The 23,433-nt window shown below is 47.5% G+C and overlaps 1 protein-coding gene and 1 pseudogene across 1 annotated transcript; one reads left to right on the forward strand and one right to left on the reverse strand.

The window, feature by feature from the left end:
- The first annotated feature begins 586 nt into the window (after nucleotides 1-586).
- Mgst3 (microsomal glutathione S-transferase 3) lies at nucleotides 587-23,102 on the forward strand. Its single transcript, XM_028864359.2, has 6 exons — nucleotides 587-694; nucleotides 17,067-17,190; nucleotides 18,134-18,207; nucleotides 19,995-20,052; nucleotides 21,570-21,642; nucleotides 22,854-23,102. The coding sequence occupies exons 2-6, from the start codon at nucleotides 17,074-17,076 to the stop codon at nucleotides 22,988-22,990; spliced, it is 459 nt and encodes a 152-aa protein (XP_028720192.1). The 5' UTR covers nucleotides 587-694; nucleotides 17,067-17,073; the 3' UTR covers nucleotides 22,991-23,102.
- Nucleotides 11,455-11,763, reverse strand: LOC114689913 (annotated as a pseudogene).
- Nucleotides 23,103-23,433: the final 331 nt, after the last annotated feature.

Raw genomic sequence — 23,433 nt, forward strand, 5'->3', positions numbered from 1 at the left:
TACTCCTGCCCAGTGGGTCCGAGCCAAGGCTCTCCTGGAGGCCGCCGCAAGGTGGCACAAGAGGGTGCGCCTGAGCTCTTTGTTAAAAAGTCTGCGGGCTCCAGAACTCGGGGGCGAGCAAACCCAGGGAGCCCGCCTGCGAGGGCGCGAGCGAGAAGGAGTGCGGCCCACCATGTGGGCAGGGCTGAGATATACGTGCCAACAACGCTGGCTGAGGGAACTGGCAGACTCGAAACGCCTCTCACCAGGCGAGCTCAAAGGTGAGACTCTTGCCGCCCCACCAAAAAACCCCTCTACTGCGCACGCACGGCGAGTTGAGCTACGGTGGCCCTGCTGGGGACGAATTACTAACGCGCTGCCGTTCCCTCCAACTCCAACCAAGCAGAAGGAACCGCCGGGACCAACTTAGGACTGTGGTCACGAAAAGATACTTGGGGAGGAGGAGAGCAAATATGTAGACTGGGGAGGCAGAACAGTCAGCATGAGGACCACCAGGAACAGGGAGAAACTGCAATCTCAAGTGACAGCCAGAACTTCCAAAGCCAGAGGCGGTCCTTTCGGCTCGAGCTGCGCCCAGGGGCGTGGCCACGCGCTGCCCCGGGAGGAGTGAGGCGGGTCCTGCGGGACCGCTGGAGCCGCACCCAGGCAGTGCTGCGCAGCTCCAGTTTGCACCAGGCGTGTGAAGGTGAGCCAGGTAAGTGCTGGTACCTGCGAGCTGCAGGAGCTTTAGCTGTGCTAGGGCACCTGAACGCCTACACGCGCACCCTCCTGTATCTCAGCCACATGGGATGGAATAGGGTCTCTCTCCAACCTCTCTTTCTTATCGGTCAGTTTGGGCTCCACATTTCTACACCCTCCTTCCACCCTGCATCCCCTCCCTGATGGCGTGGCTTTGGAGCTTCTAGGTGAGACTCCTACCTCGCTGTCTATAACTCAGGGAGATTCTCAAGGTCAGCTCATCTTTAATTCCTTATTCTCCTCTCCCCCTTTACTCCAGCTGTGTAAAGATCTGGGGCTCCCTCTTTCGGCCTTCCGGAGCCCACCTGACCTTACCCACTGCAGCTGTAGTACTGAGACCGGAGACCCGAGCTCTGCAGTGGAAACTGGCCATGCGGATCTAGCGCAGGTTTCATAAGTGTCGTGCAAGCGCCGCACCTGCTGTGGATGTGTTGTTGCTAAGATCCTTCCGGGGGGTCTCAGAGGGAATTGTATTTGTTTTCCTCTCGCCGCGTAGAAATATTTGCATTGAAACCTGAATGTAGGTCATTTTTCTACCTCTATCCTAACAGAAAGAGACTTCTCGGGAAGGGTTGGAGAGGGGGCGAAAATCGTCATTCATCTCTTGCGTGTCTGCAACTTTCCCTTCTTATCTTGTGCCCCTATGGGGAGACCCAGAACCACAGGGTGGGGCAACTGCAGGGTGGTGGCAGGGAGTAGAAACTCTGTGAGTCACTCTAGGTAGTGGCTTCTGCTAATTCTTTGCTTGGGAGGTACCAATAAACAAGTAGCCTGGGGTACACTTGAGTGTGGAAAAGGAAGTAGGGGAAAAGCAGAGACAGATGGTGGGATGGGTGGGAAAGGAACGCTGCGGGTTGGGACTTGAATCCCTTCAGTAGGGAAAGGAGGTGTCCCAGAGAGAAATCAGCTCGCTACAGACTATGCTGCTGGCTTAGGTGTGGCTTTGCGGAGGAGTCTGCTGCAGATTTTAGGGTAGGAGCTGGAGCCAGGGCTTCCCTGGGGAATATCTGTAGGGCACCTGCAGCCTGCAGTTTCCGGGAAGCACCCAAGGTTATTGGTCAGGGTTACAGGCGAGTTTTAGTTCTGTGTGTCAGTACCGAGAGTATATTGTCTGAGTCAGGGGATCCAGAATGTTTATTCTCACAGGAGCTAAATTTATCCAAGGAGTTAAATAAAACTTACATCTGAAATCCAAACAAGTGCCTTCACCCTGGGAAGTACATTCTGCTAAGCTTCTCTTCCTGACACAATGTTACAGAAATAGAAAACTTTGTCAAGTGATTCTTTTTTTTTTTTTCTTTAACCAGTGTTACTATATATAAAATGTCAGTGATACTGTGGCCAGCCATAGAAACTGCACTCCTGGGGCTTCCTTAGACTGAGGTACAAAATCGTGTGGGATGCTGAGGCCTGCAGCTGGAATCCTAGCATCAGAGAGACTGAGGCAGGAGACTGGTAATTCAAAGCCAGCCTGGGCCATTGAGATCTTGTTAAAGGAAAAGGGCAGTCTTCCCTTTGCTTAGATTCCCTCCTGCTGACATAGAGTTCTGGAGGAAACAGTCTGAAAGTGAACTCCCTCATAGGAGGACAGCACAGAGGAAAAACGCAAGAAAAATGTGTTTATCCAAAGAGATACTAAAAACGCCTGAAGTGAGCAGATGTTAGATGAACCTGTCAAACGTAGTTTAACACCTACTGATTTAGCTGATTTTAAACCTGTTGTCCCATGTGTTTATATTTAATATTTAATCTATTCCATTCCAAGTGAATCTGTATTCAGAGCACTATTGCTGGCTGCAGTTGACTAAGTACCGCTTAAATTATAAAGCAACTTCTCTTTAGAATATGCTGTTGTTATTTCTGCAACTGAAGTGTGTATGCATTTTCAAACTCATTTACACACATGCGCATAAGTATATGTGCATATACATACATATGAAGACCTGAGGTCAACCTTTGGTGTCTTCCTTAATCACTCTCCACCTAATTTTTGAGACAGGGTCTCTCACCGAATCTCACTAATTCAGCTAGCCTGGCTAGCCAGGGATTCTCCTGCCTTTGCTCCCTGAGCAGTGATTGCCCCCACCAGGCTTTTTACATGGGTGCAAGGATCTGAATGCAGTTGCTCACACTTGAACTGACTGAGCCATCTCCTCAGCCCTTACAACTGAATTCATTGATCTTGCTTGTGAGTGTACTGTCCTCTGGAATAAGAAGAACTTAGCTGTTATCATCAGATATCACTGCATGAGATTAGTTCTCCCACAGGATCCACTTGTCTGTCTGTGGAGAGAAATGCAGCAACAAGAACAGGAAAATCACATTGTTTTCCAGATGCATTTAGAATTTCATAGGTCCCCTTGTTACCCTTTCTTCTTTCTAGACTTTGCTCATCAACTGGAATATAACTTTTAATACTCTGGTGCCATTGCCCACCTTTTTGTTTTGAAGCAGAGTCTTCTTCACAGTCCCAGGCTTGCCTCGAATTCTCAGTCCACCTGCCTTGGTGCCCCACATGCTGATGATAAGATGATAAGCATGCCCATGACACCTGGGTTTTTCTCTTTTTAAGTAAATGGTACTTTATACTTCTCTACCTTAAGAATGCAAATGGAGGCTGAAGCTATGGCTCAGCAGTTAAGAGCACTTGCTGCTCTTCCAGGGGACCTGAATTCTGTCCCAGTACCCACGTCAGAGGCTTACAACCACCTGTAACTCTAGCTTCAGGAAATCTGACACCCATCTTCTGGCCTTTGCAGACACACATGCATGTGGCATGCACTCATGCGTTTCTAGCCTTTTCAGACATAGACACAAACACAAACACGCACACACACACATTAAATAATAAAAATAAAGAATGGTGGTATTTGCGGGGAGGGGGTTCGAGACAGGGTTTCTCTGTGTTCATTTGGTGACTGTCCTGCATCTCACTCTGTAGACCAGGCTGGCTTCAAACTCACAGAGATCTGCCTGGCTCTGTCTCCCAAGTGCTGGGATTAAAGGTGTGTGCCACCACTGCCTGGCCAGTTTTTTTTTTTTTTAAGATGAAAAAAAAAATGCACATGGGGGCTGGTGAGATGGCTCAGTGGTTAAGAGCACTGGCTATTCTTCTAGAGGACCTGGGTTCAATTCCCAACACCCACAGGGCAGCTCACACTTGTCTGTAACTCCAGCTCCAGGGGATCTGGCACCCTCACACAGAATATATGCAGGCAGAAAGCAGTGCACATTAAATAAATAAATCTTTAAAAAAGAAAGAAAGAAAGAAAGAAAGAAAGAAAAGGAAAATACAAATGATTATGCCAAAGCCCCCTTTAAGTTCCAAGAGACATGGGAGTGTGAAGCCAGATTCATCATCCAGTGGCCTAGGTGGTTCCTTCATTTAAGAACTGGTGTCTTCCCAGGGTGTTAGCATCTGCTAAGAATTATGATTACTCTAAGATGTCTTTATTTCTTGTAATGGAAAATCCAAGTAGTGTCAGTGTGACTCATTCAAGACTTTTTCCTCTTCTGGAAGTTACAGCTTTGTTACCCTGTGACTTTACACTCCTGAGTAATGCCCGTTAATGGATAGGTCTGTGGGCCTCATGATGTAGTGATGAAGAGCCAGCTTTTGTGCTGTCCTGCCAAGCTGTGTGCCCGGAGACTGGAAGAGGTGTTCTTCCCCCCACTCCTTTTCTCATACTTCTTTCTGTATACTAAAATGAAAATGTTCTTTTCTGGATCTTTTCCAGGATTTCCCCTCCCCACACTCCTTTCCAATTAGAACCACCACAGTCTGTAATCAAGCATAGGCTTGGAGCTAATTATTAGCTCTACCTTCTCGTGAATGTATTTTACACTCAGGAGATGGTCGAATGTTGTCAAACTTGCTCTTCAGCTTGGTTCAGAGACAGCGTGGCCAAGGCTGAAAGTGTAGGATCTGGAGGTACACTGCCTGGGTGTGTGAGGATCCAAGTTTTGCTCTTTGGGGGTCACTGTATGATTTGAAGGACATTATTTAATCTCTCCAATGCTTAACTCCCTCACCTGCGAAGTAGAGGTAGTAATCCATTGTAGACATGCAGTGAGGCTTGATTCGTCCTAAATAAGTATGCTAATAATAGCTGTCTCCTCCTACTCTTCCTCCAGTCTCTATAACTACCCTTCCATCACACCGGCCCCCTTTCTCCACCATGTAAGTGTTGACGGGGCTGTAAGCCTCTACACTTGCTGTTCCCGTACCCATGTTCTCGCTCACACATCATTGTGATGACCTCCGTGGCTTCCACCCCAGTCTTCCCCCCTCCTCTATGTGCGTGCTCTGCTCTCACACCCTGACTGTGGTTCCTGGAGGTTCGGAACCTCCTTCTCCGTCCTGATATCCAACTCAGCCCTGCACCTGGAGTGCTGTATGGCATTTCTAACAAAATGGAGAAGAGAAGGAATCACTCTGAGGGAGTGTGGTGGGCATGGAACTGGAGGCCAGCATTCCTCTAGGTAAAATGCTTTGTCCTAAAGTGAATTTATCAAATCAACTTCACCTGATAATTTTTTTGGGGGGTCTCTTTTTTTTCTGCTTGTATTCCATAGTATCTCTCCTTTCTCGTCTAAGATTATTGTCTTCAAACCATTAGAAGCATAATGTGAGATGTATCTGGAGTTCTGTGTCCTGGGAGGCTCAGCTCAGGCTATCTAGCATGACCCAAGGATTCCAAGTCAGGTGTCAGGATACCCTGGTCCATGGAACTTAAAGCATGGAGAGTCTTTGCCATCATGCATGCAGGGAGACCTGGAATGTTGTCTAACAAATCTTATGTTCTAGAATTCGTGGGGAACAGATTTGCCATTTCTTCCCAAAGAGGATTCATTGTCATCCAAGCATTTGTGTTTAGTGTCTCGTCATTTTCTGATTTGGCCTTAACTAGCACAACAGTGCAAGCTTGTCCCACATCACCAAGAGCCATTCATTTGGCTTCCAGCCTCCCTGACCCTTCCTTCCCCCACCTCCTACCAGCCCAGTAACATATTTAACCATTGTTTTCTGTCCAGACAATTCACCGCAGTGTTAGAATTAAAACATCATCTGAAGCTTGACTGTGGCTGAGCTCTGGGCTGTTTAGCTGTAGAGCTGAATGTGTTTGGATGAAAGGGGCAAGTCTTCCATCTCCCCAACATGACTAACTTTCTAGATCTGCTGCCACTACATTGATAAGGAATTGAAGACTAGGAGGTCCTGGAAAAGACCCACTATGTCCTGCCTGCTGCAGCTAGCCTCACTTGAATCAGCAAGCGAGCGCTCAGTATATTAGGCTACTTTTGTCCAGCTACCTTTCTGTTTATAGCCCTTGAAGAAGTAACTACTGAACCTTCATGGCCATTGCGGGGTAGTATGTAGGTTCAGCACCTGGCTTCTTATTCCTTGGCTTAAACGCCTCTAAGTTAGTGGTACTGGGTATGGTACCCTACACCTGTAGTCCCAGCCCTCAGGAGGCAGAGGCAGGAGCATTTGAGCAGCGCTTGTTTGAAGGTTTGACAAACAAGTTTCATGTGTTTGTTGTGGAAGTAGACTAAAACGGCCATTATGAAATGTAGGATGAACACAGGGAAACCTCTCCTGTCTCTCTTCACCCTGGAGATGGAATTCCTCAGTGTTGCTTCCTCTCACTTCCTGCATTTCTCCCCCAAGCTTCTCATGGGCTTGGGAGAATCGGCGAGAGGTGCCCGCCCCTAGAATTCTGCTGACAGGCTCTCCCGGGAACATCACCATTCTCGTACTCCAGTTTTGATCAACCCCTTCTCTGATTCCTGCACCTGCCCCTGCTGGCCTTATCTCCCTGGGGGCAAACCCCCGTCAGGGGATCATTTGAAGGCCTGGTCCTTGGTAGAAACGTCCAGAGGTAGAAACCAAGCTGGACAGGAGAAGCTATAGGGAGTGAAGTGAGTCCTCGGTCCCACCTGGGAGTTTGCTGAGCCACCTGGTGTGTGGAGCTTTAAGAGACGTCCATTTTGTGTGATGGAGCCAACCGTTTAAATGATCATCCCTGGGCCACTCTCATTAAATTGCTGGGGTTTGCCATATAAAATAATTGGACTGGTAGCACAGCCAAGGAAGGGTTGCTGTGAGACCTTGGAGGGATGATGGCTTCGAGTTGAGCTAAGAATACATTGTCATGGTTGACTTCCTGGTTGTGTTAATACAAAACAGCAGCTAAACAATCTGCAAGAGGACAGTATCACAAACTGGAGTAAAAGTTGCCGTTGTCCAATCTAGGTTTTATTTGCTTACAGTCAAAGAGATGACAGATACCTATGTCTCCAAAGAACCTGTCATTTAGGAAAACCTAAGGTACTGTGTAACTTGGTGACTCGAGAGTGATAAATTATTTGGGGCAAGTGCCTACATCCATAAATCCTGTCCTTTGCTCTACTTATGCAATGCTGATTGTGCCCTGGGGAATTTCATTGGGCAGCCAAGAGGACTTGGGTACACAGTGGAAGAGAATATTGCACCAGACGTGTTTAATTGAGTGCAGGCTTGCCCAGAACCTTTCCTGGAACCGAAGGAACTGTGCCCCAGTGAGATAAGGCCAGAAGTGGCAGAAGCAGGAATTAGAGACAGGGTTGATCAAAATTGGAGGCCTCGAGTACTGATGTTCCCAGGAGACTCTCTCAGCAGAATTCCTAAAAGGGAGCACCCAAGCCAAAGAGCCCATGACCCCCCATCTGGCTGCCTCACATCCTGAAATGGAGTGTATTCTGGAAATGAGACAACAATAACACATTGTAAGGCTATATTTCATGGCTCTTAAATTGAGAGTGTGGATGGTGACTGTGGCATTCTTACAGTCCCCTAGTGTCTGCTAACTAGCGATATTGCGCAGCCGGGAGTGCTGTTCTCCCCCATCCCTACAGACATCAAGGGCTGGTTACCAGAGCACCCTCACTCTCCTGGAAACCCACCATGGCCTGGGGTGCTTTAAAAAAAAAGGTACTTTATTGAAATTTTTTTTAAAGACTTATTTATTTATTATGTATACAGTGTTCTGCCTGCAGGCCAGAAGAGGGCACCAGATCTCATTATAGATGGTTATAAACCACCATGTGGTTGCTGGGAATTGAACTCAGGACCTCTGGAAGAGCAGTCAGTGCTCGTAACCTCTGAGCCATCTCTCCAGCCCCTGAAATTTCAAAGTTACTGATAGACATGTTGCTGTGTTTTGAACATAGCACAAGAATTAGATTTGTAACATATTCTCAGTAGAGGCATTGATGGAAACCTCCTATAACATCGTATGTAATGGTGAAGAACTGAATGCCTACTCTCTATATGGGGAAAAGGACAAAAGCATCCACTTTTGCCTCTTCTGTTTAACATTGCATTGGTTCTAGCAAGGGCCATACATCAAGAAGGAAATAACAGCAGCTATAAAAAGCCATTGTCATTGGAAAGGAAGCAGTAGCTCTCTCTCTTTCTTGATAGCAGATCCGAGCTCCGGTGTAAAATATCCTAAAGACCCAGGAGGCTGGGACTTTGTACGTGCGCAGTACCAAGCATGTGTAGGGTTGACTCCCCAATGCTGTGAAAGCCTAAGGTGAACCCAGAGGAGCCTCAGTTTAGCTCCAGCCTGCCCCAGTCTGCTGTGCCTTTCCCTTTGTTCCTGGAACAGAAACGGGGTGCGGCTGTACCGCCCAGGACATAAGCTCTGCCCAGGATTGCTCCCTGTTACTGCTTCTCACTTTTAAGGCGCAAGCGCTGCAGAGTGACTTAGTAGCAAATAGCGTAGACACTGGTATCGGTCTACCAGACCCCAGACTTGCCTTCACCAGGGATGGGGGCTTAGGCAAATTGTGAATCTCCTCTTTGCTTCAGTTTCCTCCTGTGTACAGTGAGAGTGGCAGTGATTGCCACTGCCACCTGGGGTTATTGTGAGGATGAAGAGGGTTACTTTGTATGAGGATGAAGAGGGTTACTTTGTATTAAGTCTCTACCTGGCATGCACTTGGGCCCATAGTTAGATATTCAACATGTTATTGGTGAAATATTTCCCATTTTGCTGTTTCTGCCAGAAAGAATGAAAAATCCCATGAGAAGTTTATTGGAGATCCTAAGTCCATAAATATGTCTTTCACTTATTTATGGTATTGCTCATTTAGAATTTGAGGTGCAGCAATTGGTGGTGTGAGCCGTAACAGTCTCCCGAAGGCTGTCTTGTAGCACAGTGACCATCACTCTTGCAGCTAGTAAAGCCTTCCACGCCAGCTCCTTTGACATCTGGTGATTGTGACTGTGTAGAGAGATCCAGGACGGCAGAGGCTATCACAGGTCAGGCTCACTAGGTAAAGTCTCAGGGGAGAAAGAAAAAAAAAAAAAAGGAACTGTCTTGTCCACTTAGGTTGAGCCAAATGTTAAACCCGAAGAGATGCACGGGTCCTGTGGTATGTGTGAACTCCGGTATAACGATGAAAAGTTTAGCCTCAGCTTACCCTGCAGCCCCTTCATGTTCTAGAGATGCTGCGGGGAAAAGAAGGTTCCAGGAGAAAGCTTGGTGTGGATCACCAAGACTGGGGTGTGCTCCGGAGTGTGGCTCAGATACAATCATCACATCCTACAACTTCCCCTTTCCCTAAAACAGTGTTTTAAAATGTCATTCATTTTCGTGTGTACTGGTCTTTTGCCTGCATTATGTCTGTTCACTATGTAGGTGCTTAGTGCCTGTGGAAGCCAGAAGAAGGCATTGAATCCTTTGGAAGTGGAATTATAGACCGTTGTAAACATGGCCTGTAAACTGCCATGTGGGTGCTGGGAATTGAACCCAGGTACTTTAGAATAGCCGCCAAGTGGCCTTAACCACCGAGCTGTCTCTCCATCCCCCTAAACAACAGTTTTTAAAATTCGATCTCTGGCCAGTGATCAGCACACTTGGGAACTTTTGAAAGTTGTATTCACAGGTCCCACTGGAGCCCTATTGAGTCAGAAACTCTGGGAGGGGGCCATGTCTTAATTTACCCTCCAGGTTAAGACTGAGACCCTCAGCAGCACTCAGCCGAGTTTCTGTATTTGTGCAAGTGACTATTAAAAAACACAAATAGGAGGCTTATATCTTGTATTCTCTGTGTTCAGGTATGTGTTATGGTAGCCAGTTAGTTAATCTGTGGGAAACACGGGTATAAGCATTCATTGCAGAGCTTCTGTGTCCAGACCATGAAGACTAGGTCCAGGACGAAGTTCTCAAATGCAAAAACCTTATCTTGGTGGGTCCATAAAAGAGCTGCAGGTACGTGATCAGCAAGATAAGTACAGTCCACATGACTGCTCACACCAGGGGGGGCTTGTATATCAGTTATCGGCTCCACTGGCCTGAGCCTGTAAGCTATCTGCTGGCTCTGGATTCTAACAACCCAGGGTGTGGCTGGGGCTGCCTGGGTGTGGACTCTGAACCGCTTTACCCTTCGGGGTGCACCCTGACCCAGAGGCTACCCTCTAAGGACTGAGAAAGAGCATCCATCCCTTTCCCCTAGAATCTCAGAAAATAAGGATTTAGCTGTTGATAAAGCAATTTAGAACCTTGACTGACTGAATTAAGCTGATCTTGTCCTGAAGGCCTAACCATGTTTACTCTTTGGATCGAAGTTTTTAGGAACTATGGTGCAGACCTCTGTATTCTAGATTCTTCTCTGTGTAATTCGTAATCTGGTTTCTTCCCTGGTTTCATTCAGTAGGTGCTTTGGAGGGAAGAAAAGCAGAAGGAAATAGTTCAGGTGAACATTTTATTGCAGGTACTGTATAAGATGCTGAACGATGTCTCTTTGTGTGGGGGCGGGGGCTTTCCTGAGAGTCACCTGAAGTCGCGGCTCTCGCCATTTGCTCAGCAAGCCCCTGCATCCACCAATGAGCAGTCCTTGCCAGGATGAATGCCAAACCACATGGTCCCTCCCACAGACCTCAGGGGCTGTTCTGTCTTCTCTGAGTGCAGACTGGGCTTACAGAGTAGGACTCGGCACTGGATGGGGGAGCGTGTGGAGGTGTCGGCAGGGCTCTCCCACCATCCTGGAAGGCAGCGGTCAGGCTTTGTTCCTGCGTCTGTGCACAAGTGTCCAAAGCTCCTGCAGAAAAGCCCCTACCAGGGCTCCCCACCAAAGATCACTGGTCTCTGCACTCTAGTACCAGACACCCCCTCCCCCACCTTCCGGTTAATTCTCTGCGTTTTTCCACCAGCACCTCTTTGCTCTTTCTTTCTTTTTAATATGGTTTTTAGGTTGTTGGGGTTTTTTGCTATTGTTTGTTTGGTTGGTTTTTTTGGTTTTTTTCAAGACAGATTTTCACTGTGTAGCTTTGAAACCTGTCCTGGAACTCATACAGACTAAGCTGGCCTTGAACTCAGAGATTCACCTGCCTCTGCCTCCCAAGTGCTGGGATTAAAGGTGTGCACCACCACTGCCGGGCACATACACACGTGTGTGTGTGTGTGTGTGTGTGTGTGTGTGTGTGTGCGTGTGATTTAAACATCTCCAACAGGTTTATTTTTAAAGAAATGGCCTAAGGGAGAAAAAAACGGGGTACAGAAGTATGAACTAGAAAATAAATACAAATGTAAGCTGTTTTACTAATTATTTTATAACCACAAACTGGTAATGCCATGTACAAAACACAACAGATTCAAATGAGGTGTTCCCTTAGCAAGGATGAAGAGTCAGTCTCTGGTATTTAGAATTTAGGATGCAGTCCTTGTTTTTGGGTGGATCACTGGGTGTTTGGCACAGTCCATGCTTTTAACCAGATGTGACCAGGAGAATGGCCACCTGGCCCAGGCAGAAGTAGATGAAGTGTTTGGTTTCATGTGTCACATAACTACCGAAGTTCCGCCCCACTGTGCAGTGCCAGGTAGGGTTGTACTTCTTATCAAACTCCGTCTTGATATGGGCTGCAGTATCCTTTTCTATGTTATACTTCTCCAGCGCCTGAGTCGCGTACTCCACTGAGTCCTGTTGTATCTCTTCCTACACGTCAGCATTTTTGATCACCGCCTTCCGGTCACACATGGTTGCTGTGGAGCAGGGGCCAGCTGGCTGCTGTGAGCCTCTGGGGACCTAAGGTGCTGGTGCCACTCAGACAGCAGAGGAAAGCCGGTTGCTACCGAAGCCAGGGCGCATCTCCTGGCATATGATTTTAATTGAAATAGGATTACATCATTTCCTGCCATGTCTTCCCCCAGCCCCTCCTAGCTACTGTCCCTCAAACTCCTCCTGTGTCCTCCTTCAAGTGATAGTGTCTTTGCCTTTATTTATTTTTATTTATTTATTTATTTATTTATTATTATTATTTTATTTTATTTTATTTTTTTTTTTTGGTTTTTTCAAGACAGGGTTTCTCTGTGTAGCTTTGGAGCCTGTCCTGGATCTCACTTTGTAGACCAAGCTGGACTCGAACTCACAGAGATTCACCTGGCTCTGCCTCCCCAGTGCTGGAATTAAAGGTGTGAGCTACCACCGCCTGGCTGTCTTTACCTTTAATATATATTATATATATGTGTGTGTGTGTGTGTGTGTGTGTGTGTGTGTGTTTGTGTGTGTGTGTGTGTGAATGTATACGTATACACAGATATATAAATAGAATCTGCCGAGTCCATTTTTGTTGTGTGTATATGGTTCCAGAGTTGACCACTTTGCATTCAGCAACCAGTAAGAGGGCTCACCCCAGGGAGAGGCTAATTCTTCATCTCCCACCAGTCATTAGTGGCCTGAAGTTCTTTGCCTAGAGGTGGGACCCTGTGACATTTCCTCCCTTCCATGAAAACATATCCATGGATATTGCCATTGCAGCCATTTCCAGGAGAGACTGTTTCATAGCAGACTCTTATCATCTTTCCACCCGCTTTCTCCATGATGTTCCCAGAGCCATAGATGCAGGAGCTGCGATATGAAGATCAGTTGGGGCTGGACTCTCCACAATATCTGCATCGTGTCTGGCTGCGGTTCTCTGTGGTGGTCTCCATTTTCTGTAAAGAGAAGCTTCTTTGATGAGGGGCGGTGGCTACACTTACCTGTGGGTGTGAGAATAAGATTTAGTATGTAGTAAAGAATTATGTCGGTCTAGCAATGTGGCAGTAGTGGATTCTTTGCCAAGGTGATCTCTCTAGCCCTGGGTAGTTGGCTAGCTTTCCAGTACCGGGCATGATTTCCTCCTGGTGAATGGGCCTGAAGTCCAGTTAGATAGCTGTTGATTGGCACCAAGCTGGGAGTAACACTGACTGCACCTTTATGCATATCTTGCCATGCTGATTATTGTGGACCATAGGTAGGGTAGGACCATGTAATTGCTTCCTGCCCTTGACTGCTTAAATAGTATTTTCTGGAACCATGAAAGCTAGAGTGCAGGAAAGCGGCTTTGAGGTCAGATCCAGCCTTGAGTCATCCAAGTCCTGTGTCTAAAGTGTCGCCAGCTCCTCTTGACCCTGGTTCTTGATTGGTTCGTACTTGGTTCATAGCCAGGTTCATATTTGTTATCATCACCCACCTTCACGAAGTGAGGAGAGTGACTCTCACCAGGTGTGAATGCCCAGCAGATTGTGTTTCTGCTGTAAAAAGAGGAGCCTGGCAGTCATAGAGTACAGAACAGTTGTGTTGGGAACGGTCCTTACCGGCAGTAGACAGCCACCCCAAAGGCACTTCTCTGTCTGGCCCCCTGTCTGCTCTTACACATTAGGAAACCAGCAGTCAGGGGCTAAGCCCATTCTGCTTTGCCTCGTTTTCATGAATTCTAAAACCTGACCTGGCCCGAGCTCTGCCCTTGTACGCTTGTGCCACTGGACTTGCAAACTGAGCTAGAGTGGATATGCTTCACTTCATTGTCCTTACAAAGGCAGTTCTGACAGCCTTCGGGGCAGCTTCATTTGCGGTGCCTTTTGGTCCCAGTGGTTTGACTGCAAGGATGGCAAGTAGGCTCGATCACTTTTTATCTCCAAGGAGGTGTTCCGAATTCACGCTGCCTTTTTGCTGTGTAATTACTGCCATAGCTTCTAGCTTGTGTTGACTTTATAAACTTGAGAAGGAAGGAGAGGAAACTTGGGAGACCATCCAGGCCCCTTGTTCTCTGAAGCTGGGCAGGTGGGGCTGCTGACCCAGAGTCACCTCGTGCTGAGTCATGGAGGCAGTCTGGCCCCAGTGAAGGGCAAGTGGGCAGGGCAGGGTAAAGATCATAGGAGGGGAAAGCTGGTGAGAATTGCTGTGTGCTGTGAGGGGGGAGGACATTGGTCTGGGGGGCTTAGAACTCAAATGTCATCTTTCTAAGCTAGGAGAACCTTATTTTGAAATTTATTTATTTTTATGTGCATGGGTGTTTTGCCTGCATGTATGTCTGTGAGCCACATGGATGCAGTGCCCTTGGATGTTAGATAGACATGACCACTGGATCCCCGGGGCCTGGAGTTAGAGATGCTTGTGAGCCACCACGTCAGTGCTGGGAATCAAACCAGGAATGGCATCCAATGCTTTTAACTGCTGGGCTCTCTCTGGTCCTGAGAAGCTTACGTTTTTAAAGACCCAAACAATTTGCTCACCTCCCAGATTTCATGTTGAATAAGATATTGTGGCTCTACTGTTCATTCAGCTCTCAAATTGCAAGCAGGACTGAAAGCGGCCATTGGAGCGAGATGGATCTGAATAATACTTCCTGCTTTAGACTCTGAGTGACCCACATAAGCTCTGGGTGTCCCTCTGATGGTTGGGGCCCTGGAATCATGTCCCTCTGTTTTTAAGGATGACTGGAAACATTCTGCAGCAGGGTACCACCCTGAGCTGAATGCTGGGGAAATGAAAGCAAAATATTCATCAGAGACAGACTATATTTATTTGGGTGGGTGTGTAGCTGTATGGGGTGGGTGTGTTTGCATATACATGCATGTGGAAGCCATAGACAACTTGGGTTGTTGTTCCTTAGGAGGAAGCCATCTTGGTTTTTGAGACAGGGTCTCTCACTGATACCTCGGGCTCTCACCAATCAGGCTATGGCTGTCCAACAGTCTGTCCAACAGTTGCTGCCACCCTCGACACTCCCTGTCTTCAGAGCAGTAGGATCACAAGATCATGCCATCTTGCCTGACTTTTTACATGGGTGCCAGGAATTGAACTCAGGTCCCCATGGTTGCTCAGCAAGCATCTTACAAATTAAACCCTCCCCCAGCCCTTAAAGGTATAGCACAGATTGGCTTTGAACTTACGATCTTCCTGCCTCATCCTTTCAAGCATTTGCCTACTGTTATATGCTTTTCACAACCACTAAGAGATGGGCACTTTTTCTCTCTCTCTCTCAAAACAGGGTTTCTCTGTGTAACCGTTCTGGCTGTCTGGGAACTTGCTTTGTAGACCAGGCTGGCCTTGAACTCACAGAGATCCACCTGTCTTTGCCTCCTGAGTGCTGGGATTATAGGAGTGCTCCACCACAACTCAGTGAGATGGGCATTTTTAAACTGAAGCAGTCACACAGGAGCTCCTGGCTTGGGCAGCCTTGCATGTGGCAGTGAGCCACCTTAGCATGTTCTAAGGTGTTGAAGTTGCCCTTTCCCCCGGCACGCTCTACACCCTTCCATCTAGTGTTCAAAGCTCACAGAGGTTAGTGGGCAGCCCCATGGGCTCTGAGATGCTCAGGGCTTCTTCCATCTGCTAAGTTTGTCCTCTGAGACAAGAGTGCTAACCCTGAACACTGCAAGATGAGCTGGGACTTGCTTTCTCTCAAAGCCGTTTATGATGACAGCTCCTGTGTGGTCAGAAAAATTCCAAGAATTGTATCTTGAAACCACACAGCTACTACCCCATCTATAGTTAACATTTGTTCCGCTTGTATTGCCAACTTTTCATGGATTTCAAAATAAGTTTCAGACATCGGGACTCCTGTGGGGCTTGTGTTGAAGTGATGATTTGATGGGCAGCCTGGCTTCTCAGGATCCTGCCAGACTATGTGTCTTGTCCACACCATCCGCTCAGGAGCCATGCTTTGATGTCAGAACACCAAGCAGGGTTTCTCCACTCTGGCTTCTCAAACTGTGCTAGCATGTGGCCAGGATCAAGGTGCAAGGGCCAGGATCACAAGGTCCTGACCTCACAGTAGCCCTCCCCGGAAGCCATCATGGTAGATGCCAGATGCCACTTCATTAAAGGGTGTCTTGTTAAATACTTTCAAATGCAAATTTTAGTGGCATACTACAATGACTACTGCGACGATACAGGTAAAATTTGTAAATGTATGTTGAATCCTAGAGAACATATAGCTAGTTATAGTAGTGCACACCTGTAATCTCAATATGTGGGAGGCCGAGGCAGGATGACGGCTGTGAGCTTGAGGCCACTCTGGGTTATAGCTTGAGTACCAGACCAGCTTGGGCTACATGGTCTCAAAAACTGAAATTAAGGAGCCTGTGAGATGGCTCAGGGGGTCAAGGTGCCAGCTGCCAAAGCCAGTGACTGGAGTTTGCGCCCAAGGGCCCACCCACATGGAGGTAGGAGAGAACAGAATCGTCCATGTGCACACTGCTGTATGTGCACACGGGTGTGTGTATACACACACACAAATACATAAATAAGAATGGAACAAACTGTTTTTAGAACCGAAAGGAAAAGATAGAGGAGGAGAAAAGGTGAGGGAAGGGAGAAGGGAGGAAGGAAGGACCTGTATGATTTTATACTTTCCTGAGATTACACTGTGTACTGGAGTAATTTTTAATTCTGTCATCTAGTACACAGTGGTATTTCTGATGACCTCTTAAAAACATCTTTTTTTTTTATGTTGGGCAGGGTGTGTGTATATTATATGTATGTGTGATATATATACATATATATGTGTGGCATGTGCATTTGTGATGTATGTGATATATATATATACCTATGTGTGTATGGTGTGTGCATTTGTGATGTATGTGTGATATATACACGCGTGTGCACTTGTTTGTGCAGGTACTCTCGCTTGCACGTGCTCGTATAGAGGCCAGTGGTTGGCATTGGGTATTTTTCCTCTCTTACTCTCTACTTTCTTTTTACGGCATGTTCTGTCACTAAACCTGAAGCTCACCTTTTTTATTAACTGGCTAGCCAATGAGCTCCAAGGATCCCCTTGTCTTCATCCCCCCCACACCCCAGCACGGGGTTACAGGATGCCAAGCATCCAGACTCAGATCCCCTCCATGTTTGTGCAGCAAGTAGTTTACCTGCAGGGCTGTCTTCCCAGCCCTGAGATGTCTTTTTGATCCGTAGGCATCTGCTGGTAAGGAGGCACCATGCTCTCTGAGGCCTTGCACCACACGATGCCCGCTGTGTTGGGTTAGTTTCACACTGTGCCGTACTTTCTTCCACAGAGCCAAGATGGCTGTCCTCTCTAAGGAATACGGATACGTGCTCCTCACTGGCGCTGCCAGCTTTGTGATGGTGCTCCACCTAGCCATCAACGTGGGCAAAGCCCGCAAGAAGTACAAGGTGGAGGTGAGTGGGGTCACAGGTGGGTGCTTTGTGTGGGCTTTCTGAGACCACAGGCTTATCCAAAGGCGAGTTTTCAGTCATGGAGGGAGAGCGGAGTCGTTGGTGTTGGTCGTAGCTGTTTCTGGACAGTGCCCATTAGAATTCTGTTCCTGAGAGACAGGAAACACTAGGACTACTAGAATGTAGTTTACACCTTGTTGGACTTCGGCTCCTTTGTAGAAAGACCGAGCCTACTGGGGTTAAAAGTCCATTTTGACCTTGAGCTATCTGCTCGGGGAAGTGCTCTTCTCTAAAAAGGATGGAGTAACAGCACTGTTTCCTAAGTAGAGAAGAGATGATGGGCTTAACCTGGGTTTAGCTGGGAGCTGTAGAAAGGAAGCCTGTTAAATACTTCCTTTAGTTCTGGCTGGACTAGAAGGGGAACTTCTAAAGCTGTCCCTGGTGAGCAATTAGATATCTGTTTGCATGTAGCATCTTGTAATTACACTCCCTGGTGGAGCGTCTCTTCAAGTATTCATATCCGGCTGCTTCCCTTTCTTCTAATAGACGCTTGCAATAGCAGTCTCACACACTTCAATTATCTGTTCCCTATTAAGGGGAATCTTAAAGGGACGTGGCATGCGCGATGACTCTTGGGAGCCAGCCATTTCTCTGTGGCGTCTCCGTAGTGCATCTGCAGCCCACCACTGCTTTATGACATCAGTGAGACACACGGGCGCGCCAGAAGCCACTCCCGTCTCTTTTGCAGCCCCAACCTAGTCACAGGTTCTCACTCCCTTTGGTGGCTAGAAACACCAAAACTGCTTCTGGGCACTGAAGACCTTGTCACTACAAAGACTGAAGCAGAAGTCCGTCAGGAGTGCAGTCGGAGGTCCTTGGGAATGTCTCCGTTTCCATGCTAGTTAAGTCTCAACACTTACACTCTCCCTGGCCTTTGCGTTAACAGTACCCGGTCATGTACAGCACAGATCCTGAGAACGGGCATATCTTCAACTGCATTCAGCGAGCCCACCAGAACACGTGAGTGTCATGCTGCCAGGTGGCACAGATGTCTATCACTTCAGTCCCGAGTCTCTGAGTTTGCTCAGTGATAACATGGCAATCATGGGTACCTCATTCAATGTATGATTTAAGACATTAATGTGGTGTATAACTGAAAGTTTTCCTGATCTTGCCCGGCTCCCGCAGCCGCTCAGACCCAAGTAAACACACAGAGGCTTATATTAATTATAACTGCATGGCCATGGCTCAAGCCTTTTGCTAGCTAGCTCTTATATCTTAAATTAGCCCATAACTATTAATCTATGTATTGCCACATGTTCTGTGGCTTTACCTGTGTCCCATTACATGTTGCTCCCTGGGCGGCTTGCTGGCATCTCTCCCCTACCTTCTTCCTGTCTCTCTCTTTGAATTTCCCGCCTGCCTCTAAGCTGGCTTGCCATAGGCCAAATGGCTTTATTTATCAACCAATCAGAGCAACACAAATTTGCAGCGTACAGAAAGACATTCCCCCATCAGTGTTGGGGGTAGAAGCTCAGAAAATTAAAGCACTTTTTGCCAAACCGGATAACCTAAATTTGATCACCAGGCCCCACGTGGTGGAAGAAGAGAACCAAGTCTAACTTATACATGTGAGCTGTGGCATTAGCGCGCGTGCACGCGCACGCACACACACACACACACACACACACTCACACACATACACAAATTTTAAAAAAACTTTAAAAATCGCTATATGAACAGATTGAATACTGAGGAAAACTAAGCATTTTTAGAATGGAAAAACTTCAGAGCTGGTCCATGGTGGCACACACCTTTAACACCAACACTTGGGAGTCAGAGGCAGGCAGATCTCTGAGTTCAAGGTGAGCCTGGACTACAGAGTGAGTTCCAGGACAGCCAGGGCTACACAGAGAAACCCTGTCTCGGAAAAAAAATAAAAACAAAACTAATCAGAGAGTGATGAAGACCTGCTGTTGCTCAGCTCCTTTCTCTACACAGTTCAGGCCCCAACCTGGGAATGGTGCCATCCACAGTGGGCAGTTGTTTCCACCTCAGTTAACACACGATAATCTTCCATGGGCGTGCCCATCTCCCAGCAGCATTAACAGCAGCCATCACAATGTCTTCAAGGTGACCCTCTGCAGTTTTGGCAGGTCCCATCTAGCTGATTACATTCATTACTTCTCATTGTGAAATTATATATAGATAATATATATATATAATATATAGTTGTATATATTATATATACCTGACAAAGAACTGAGTGGAGGAAGACTTTATCTTGGCTCATAATTTAAAATAACAACAACAACAAAAAAAAAATACCCCATGACAGAAGGGATAGCAGCAGGCCTCTCATTGGTGATGGCAGAGACGTATAGCTAATCACAAAGGCACACAGGAAATGGTCCTCTGCTGGGCTATAACCCTCAAAGCCCACCCTCAGCGGCCTACACCTGCCCATCAGGCCCCTTTCCAAAAATATCCCACAGCCTCCAAAAGCAGTGCCACCAAGTAGACACCAGGCGTTCAAACACATGAGCTTGTAGGACGGTTCAGATTGTGCTTCGGTGAGGAGACCTACTCCGATCCAGGGCCTTCCTCGTGAGTTGGTAGGATGTGGAGTTCTACTCACTCCTATTCACAGCAAAAGCAGGTGGGCACTGGTCTTCTCCCCCACCCCCCAGTCAGTGTGTTCCCACTCTCGAGTTCCCAAACTGCCAGCAGGAACGTGAAGTCCCTTGGTTCTGTATAGACGTCGTTGTGAGGACACTCTTTTAAAAGTTACTTTCTGTCCATTCCAGGTTGGAAGTGTATCCGCCCTTCCTGTTTTTCCTCACCGTGGGAGGTGTTTACCACCCGGTAAGTTTCTCCTGGGGTTGTTCATCTGTTTAGATGTAGTTCCCCGTGCTACTCTCTGCGTGCAGGGTGGAGGGGATGAACATTGAATGAGGGATGTTGGTGTCAGGGTGCCATGTATTTAAAGTAGGCAGTATTTCACCTCATTTTTGCAGACCAAGGGAAAGCCTCTTAGACACTGTTTAACTTCCATGGGGTCAGATAAGCCACAGAAGAATGGAACTTTGAACCCAGATCTGTCCAATTGTAGAAGGTCCACAGGGAGTGTTTGTACTTTCCTCGTTCACCCTTGTATGCAAAAACATCTGCCCACACCCACAGTTACAGCAGTGAATCAGACAGGCAGACACCCGGATTCACTGACCCTGCCTTTTACTGGGGTCATAAAGAGCATCGGAAGTGAATTATTGGGTGTTAGAAGGTGCTGAGATGCCCAGTAGCAAACAAGGGGAGGCGGAGAAGGAGGGTGGGGCTCAGAGACTTTGAATGGTGTGGTCAGGCTCAGGGCTGTTACTGAGAAGGGGACAGTTAAACAAAAGGTGAGGAAGCAGGAGCTTCGGCTGTCTGGGAGCACCCGGCACTGAGAAGGCCATGGAGTCGTGACAGCTACCACAGACACTGACTCATACCTGAGGTTACGGCAGTGAACGCAGCCGGCTAGCATCTGAACACCTGAAGACAGCACCAAACCATTGTTCCAAAATGGCTAGTACTCAGCACTGTAGTAAAGCCTGGCCTGGGGGAGACCAAACTTACTCAGAGAGTAACCGGGGCTTTGTCTCTAGAACCTCATCCTCCCGCCAAAACTACTTACCCAGAATCAAACAAACAAAATCCTGCCATAGCCACCAGCACCACCGACAGCAGCACTACCGAATTGGAAAAGGACTCGGGGAGGGTCACCTACTCAGCCTACCCCAACCTTTTTACTCTTTCTGGCCAGATGGGTTCCTCGGGATGAAACAGAGGAAAAGATTTTTCATCCTACATAGGTTTTACTCTCTCCTGTCAAAGATGTCAGGAATAGGGGGGACTTTTTCCTCTCAGAATATATATATTTGGGGTTCACTATACATTCTCCTCACCTTCCCTCATCGAGCCCCACCTCTGTTGTGTCCAGTCACTTCCAGCAGGTGTTGTCACTGAAGACAGCGCAGCCCAGCCGCTGATGAGCCAGACGGCAGGGTTTCCGCTTCCGACTCACCCTGGAACCTTGAGGTCTGCCTGCCCTTGACCTGAGCTCCAGCCCCAGGTCCCTCAGTTGCCCAGAGCAGAAAACAGTCCGACACCCACTGGGAAAGCGAGTTCCCACCTCCCAGTTGAGCATGCAGTTATAGACAACCACAGGTCTTGACTTTTCCTGACCCAAACAAATAACTCCATTCTTTCCTCAGTGGCAAATACATTACCAAAGGTGTGAGATGACTGTTGGCCAGCACAAGTGTAGCCAGCTCTAGGCATTTGTCGTTAATCAAGGTCTGTTTCCTCAATGTAAACACAGAATTGTCCTTTTATCTTAGCGCATAGCTTCTGGCCTGGGCCTAGCCTGGATTGTTGGGCGAATTCTTTACGCATATGGCTACTATACAGGAGGTAAGTCCATGTTGACATCTGCCAAGGAAACACCTTTTACATTTATCTTTTGAAACATGTTTTATGTATCCAGGTGCATGTTAGATCATGTTAGATCCCCTGGAGCTGGAGTGACAGGTGGTTGTGAGCCGCCTGACGTGGGTGCTGATGGCGGAACGCTGGTCCTCGGCAAGAGCAGCAAGTGTTCCTAACCACTGCCGTCTTCCCTGCCCCAAAACAAATGAGAAGTTACTGTATTTTAACTCTTAGCAGGGCTTTAAAAGGGGGTGGAGGGGTAAGGCTGGAGGACTGACTGCTCGTCTGCAGGACCCAAGTTTGATTCCCAGCACCCACGTGACAGCTCACAACAGTCTGGAACACCAGTTCCGGGGCATCCATGCAAGTGGCGCACAGACACACCTACAGACAAAACCCCCACGCATATAAAATATGATAAAATGTTAAATGAGGAAGTGGCTTAATAATGAAGATGAAAGGTCCATTCTCTTGTTCTTACTGCCCTTAGAACAGTAACAAACCTTTGAGCATTTTCTATATACCAGTTGCTTGTCTATGAGCTTTATGTATGCTATGAAAACCTTGTAGCCATTCTGTATACAGATAACAGCTTTATGGATGTGGAAACAGTTGTAGAAATACTGGGCAGCGGGGGGCGGGGGTGGGGGTGGGGGTGGCGCACACCTTTAATCCCAGCACTCGGGAGGCAGAGCCAGGCAGATCTCTGTGAGTTCGAATCCAGCCTGGTCTACAAAGCAAGATCCAGGAAAGGCTCCAAAACTACACAGAGAAACCCTGTCTCAAAAAACCAAAAATAAAAAAGAAAGAAAAAAGAAAGAAAAAGAAAAGGAAAGAAAGAAATATTGGGCTGCTATCCATAACCCCCAGGAATCAAACCTAGGTGGTATAATAGCAAAACCTGACTACCACTGGGTAAGTGGATAACAAGAGAAAGGAAAAGGCTGTGCTTCGTTCTGGAAGAAACACTCAGAATGGTCCTAAGACAATGCTGCTTTACTCACAGAGTTCTCCAAGGTCTAGGCAATGCTATTGTAGAATTACTTTGCACATTTTGCACGTAGCTTCTATCATACTGACGGCCTAGGCTGAAGCTGGACAGCCTCCCAAGAGCAGGTGGTTGAACATGCGGCCTCAGATGCTAGAACAGAATCGCTTGTACATGTTCTGGTAACTTCTGCTCTCTTGTTTTCCAGACCCTAGCAAGCGGTATCGAGGAGGCGTGTCGTCTCTGGCCCTCTTTGCCTTGATGGGCACAACTGTGTGCTCTGCTTTCCAGCATCTCGGATGGGTTAGACCTGGCTTGGGCAGTGGGTCCAAGTCCTGCCACTGAGGAATGGTAGGCCTTCCAACTCTCGTTCACTTTGAACGACTTACCTTTATTTCCAGTTCCACTGTTTTTTTTAACTATAATAAAAACTTCTGGCATCAGCCTCATACCTAAAGCTCCGGACTCTACTATGCGTTTGTTTTTTAGTCTCTTTCCTGTGGGGCGTTTACCCACCACCCCCACAGCTTCCCAGAGTTTTCTTGAGTGCGAGCAGCAGGAAATATTAGATAGAAGGATTTATAGCGGAGAATCCTGCGGAGATAAACAGATAGAAAATAAAGGATAGCCTCGAGAGGGCCTGGAACCTATTCCAACGGGCCCGGACTGTCTCTGGCCCAGGGTTTATATAGAGACGCCAAGGGGTGGAGCAAAAGACCTCCTCCCCCAGCACAGCCAAGTGCAGAACATCTCAGACACCTGCACTCAGGCCCGTGGTCCTGATCATC

The sequence above is a fragment of the Peromyscus leucopus genome, chromosome 15 (genome assembly GCF_004664715.2).
Source record: "Peromyscus leucopus breed LL Stock chromosome 15, UCI_PerLeu_2.1, whole genome shotgun sequence".
Lineage (NCBI taxonomy): Eukaryota > Metazoa > Chordata > Mammalia > Rodentia > Cricetidae > Peromyscus > Peromyscus leucopus.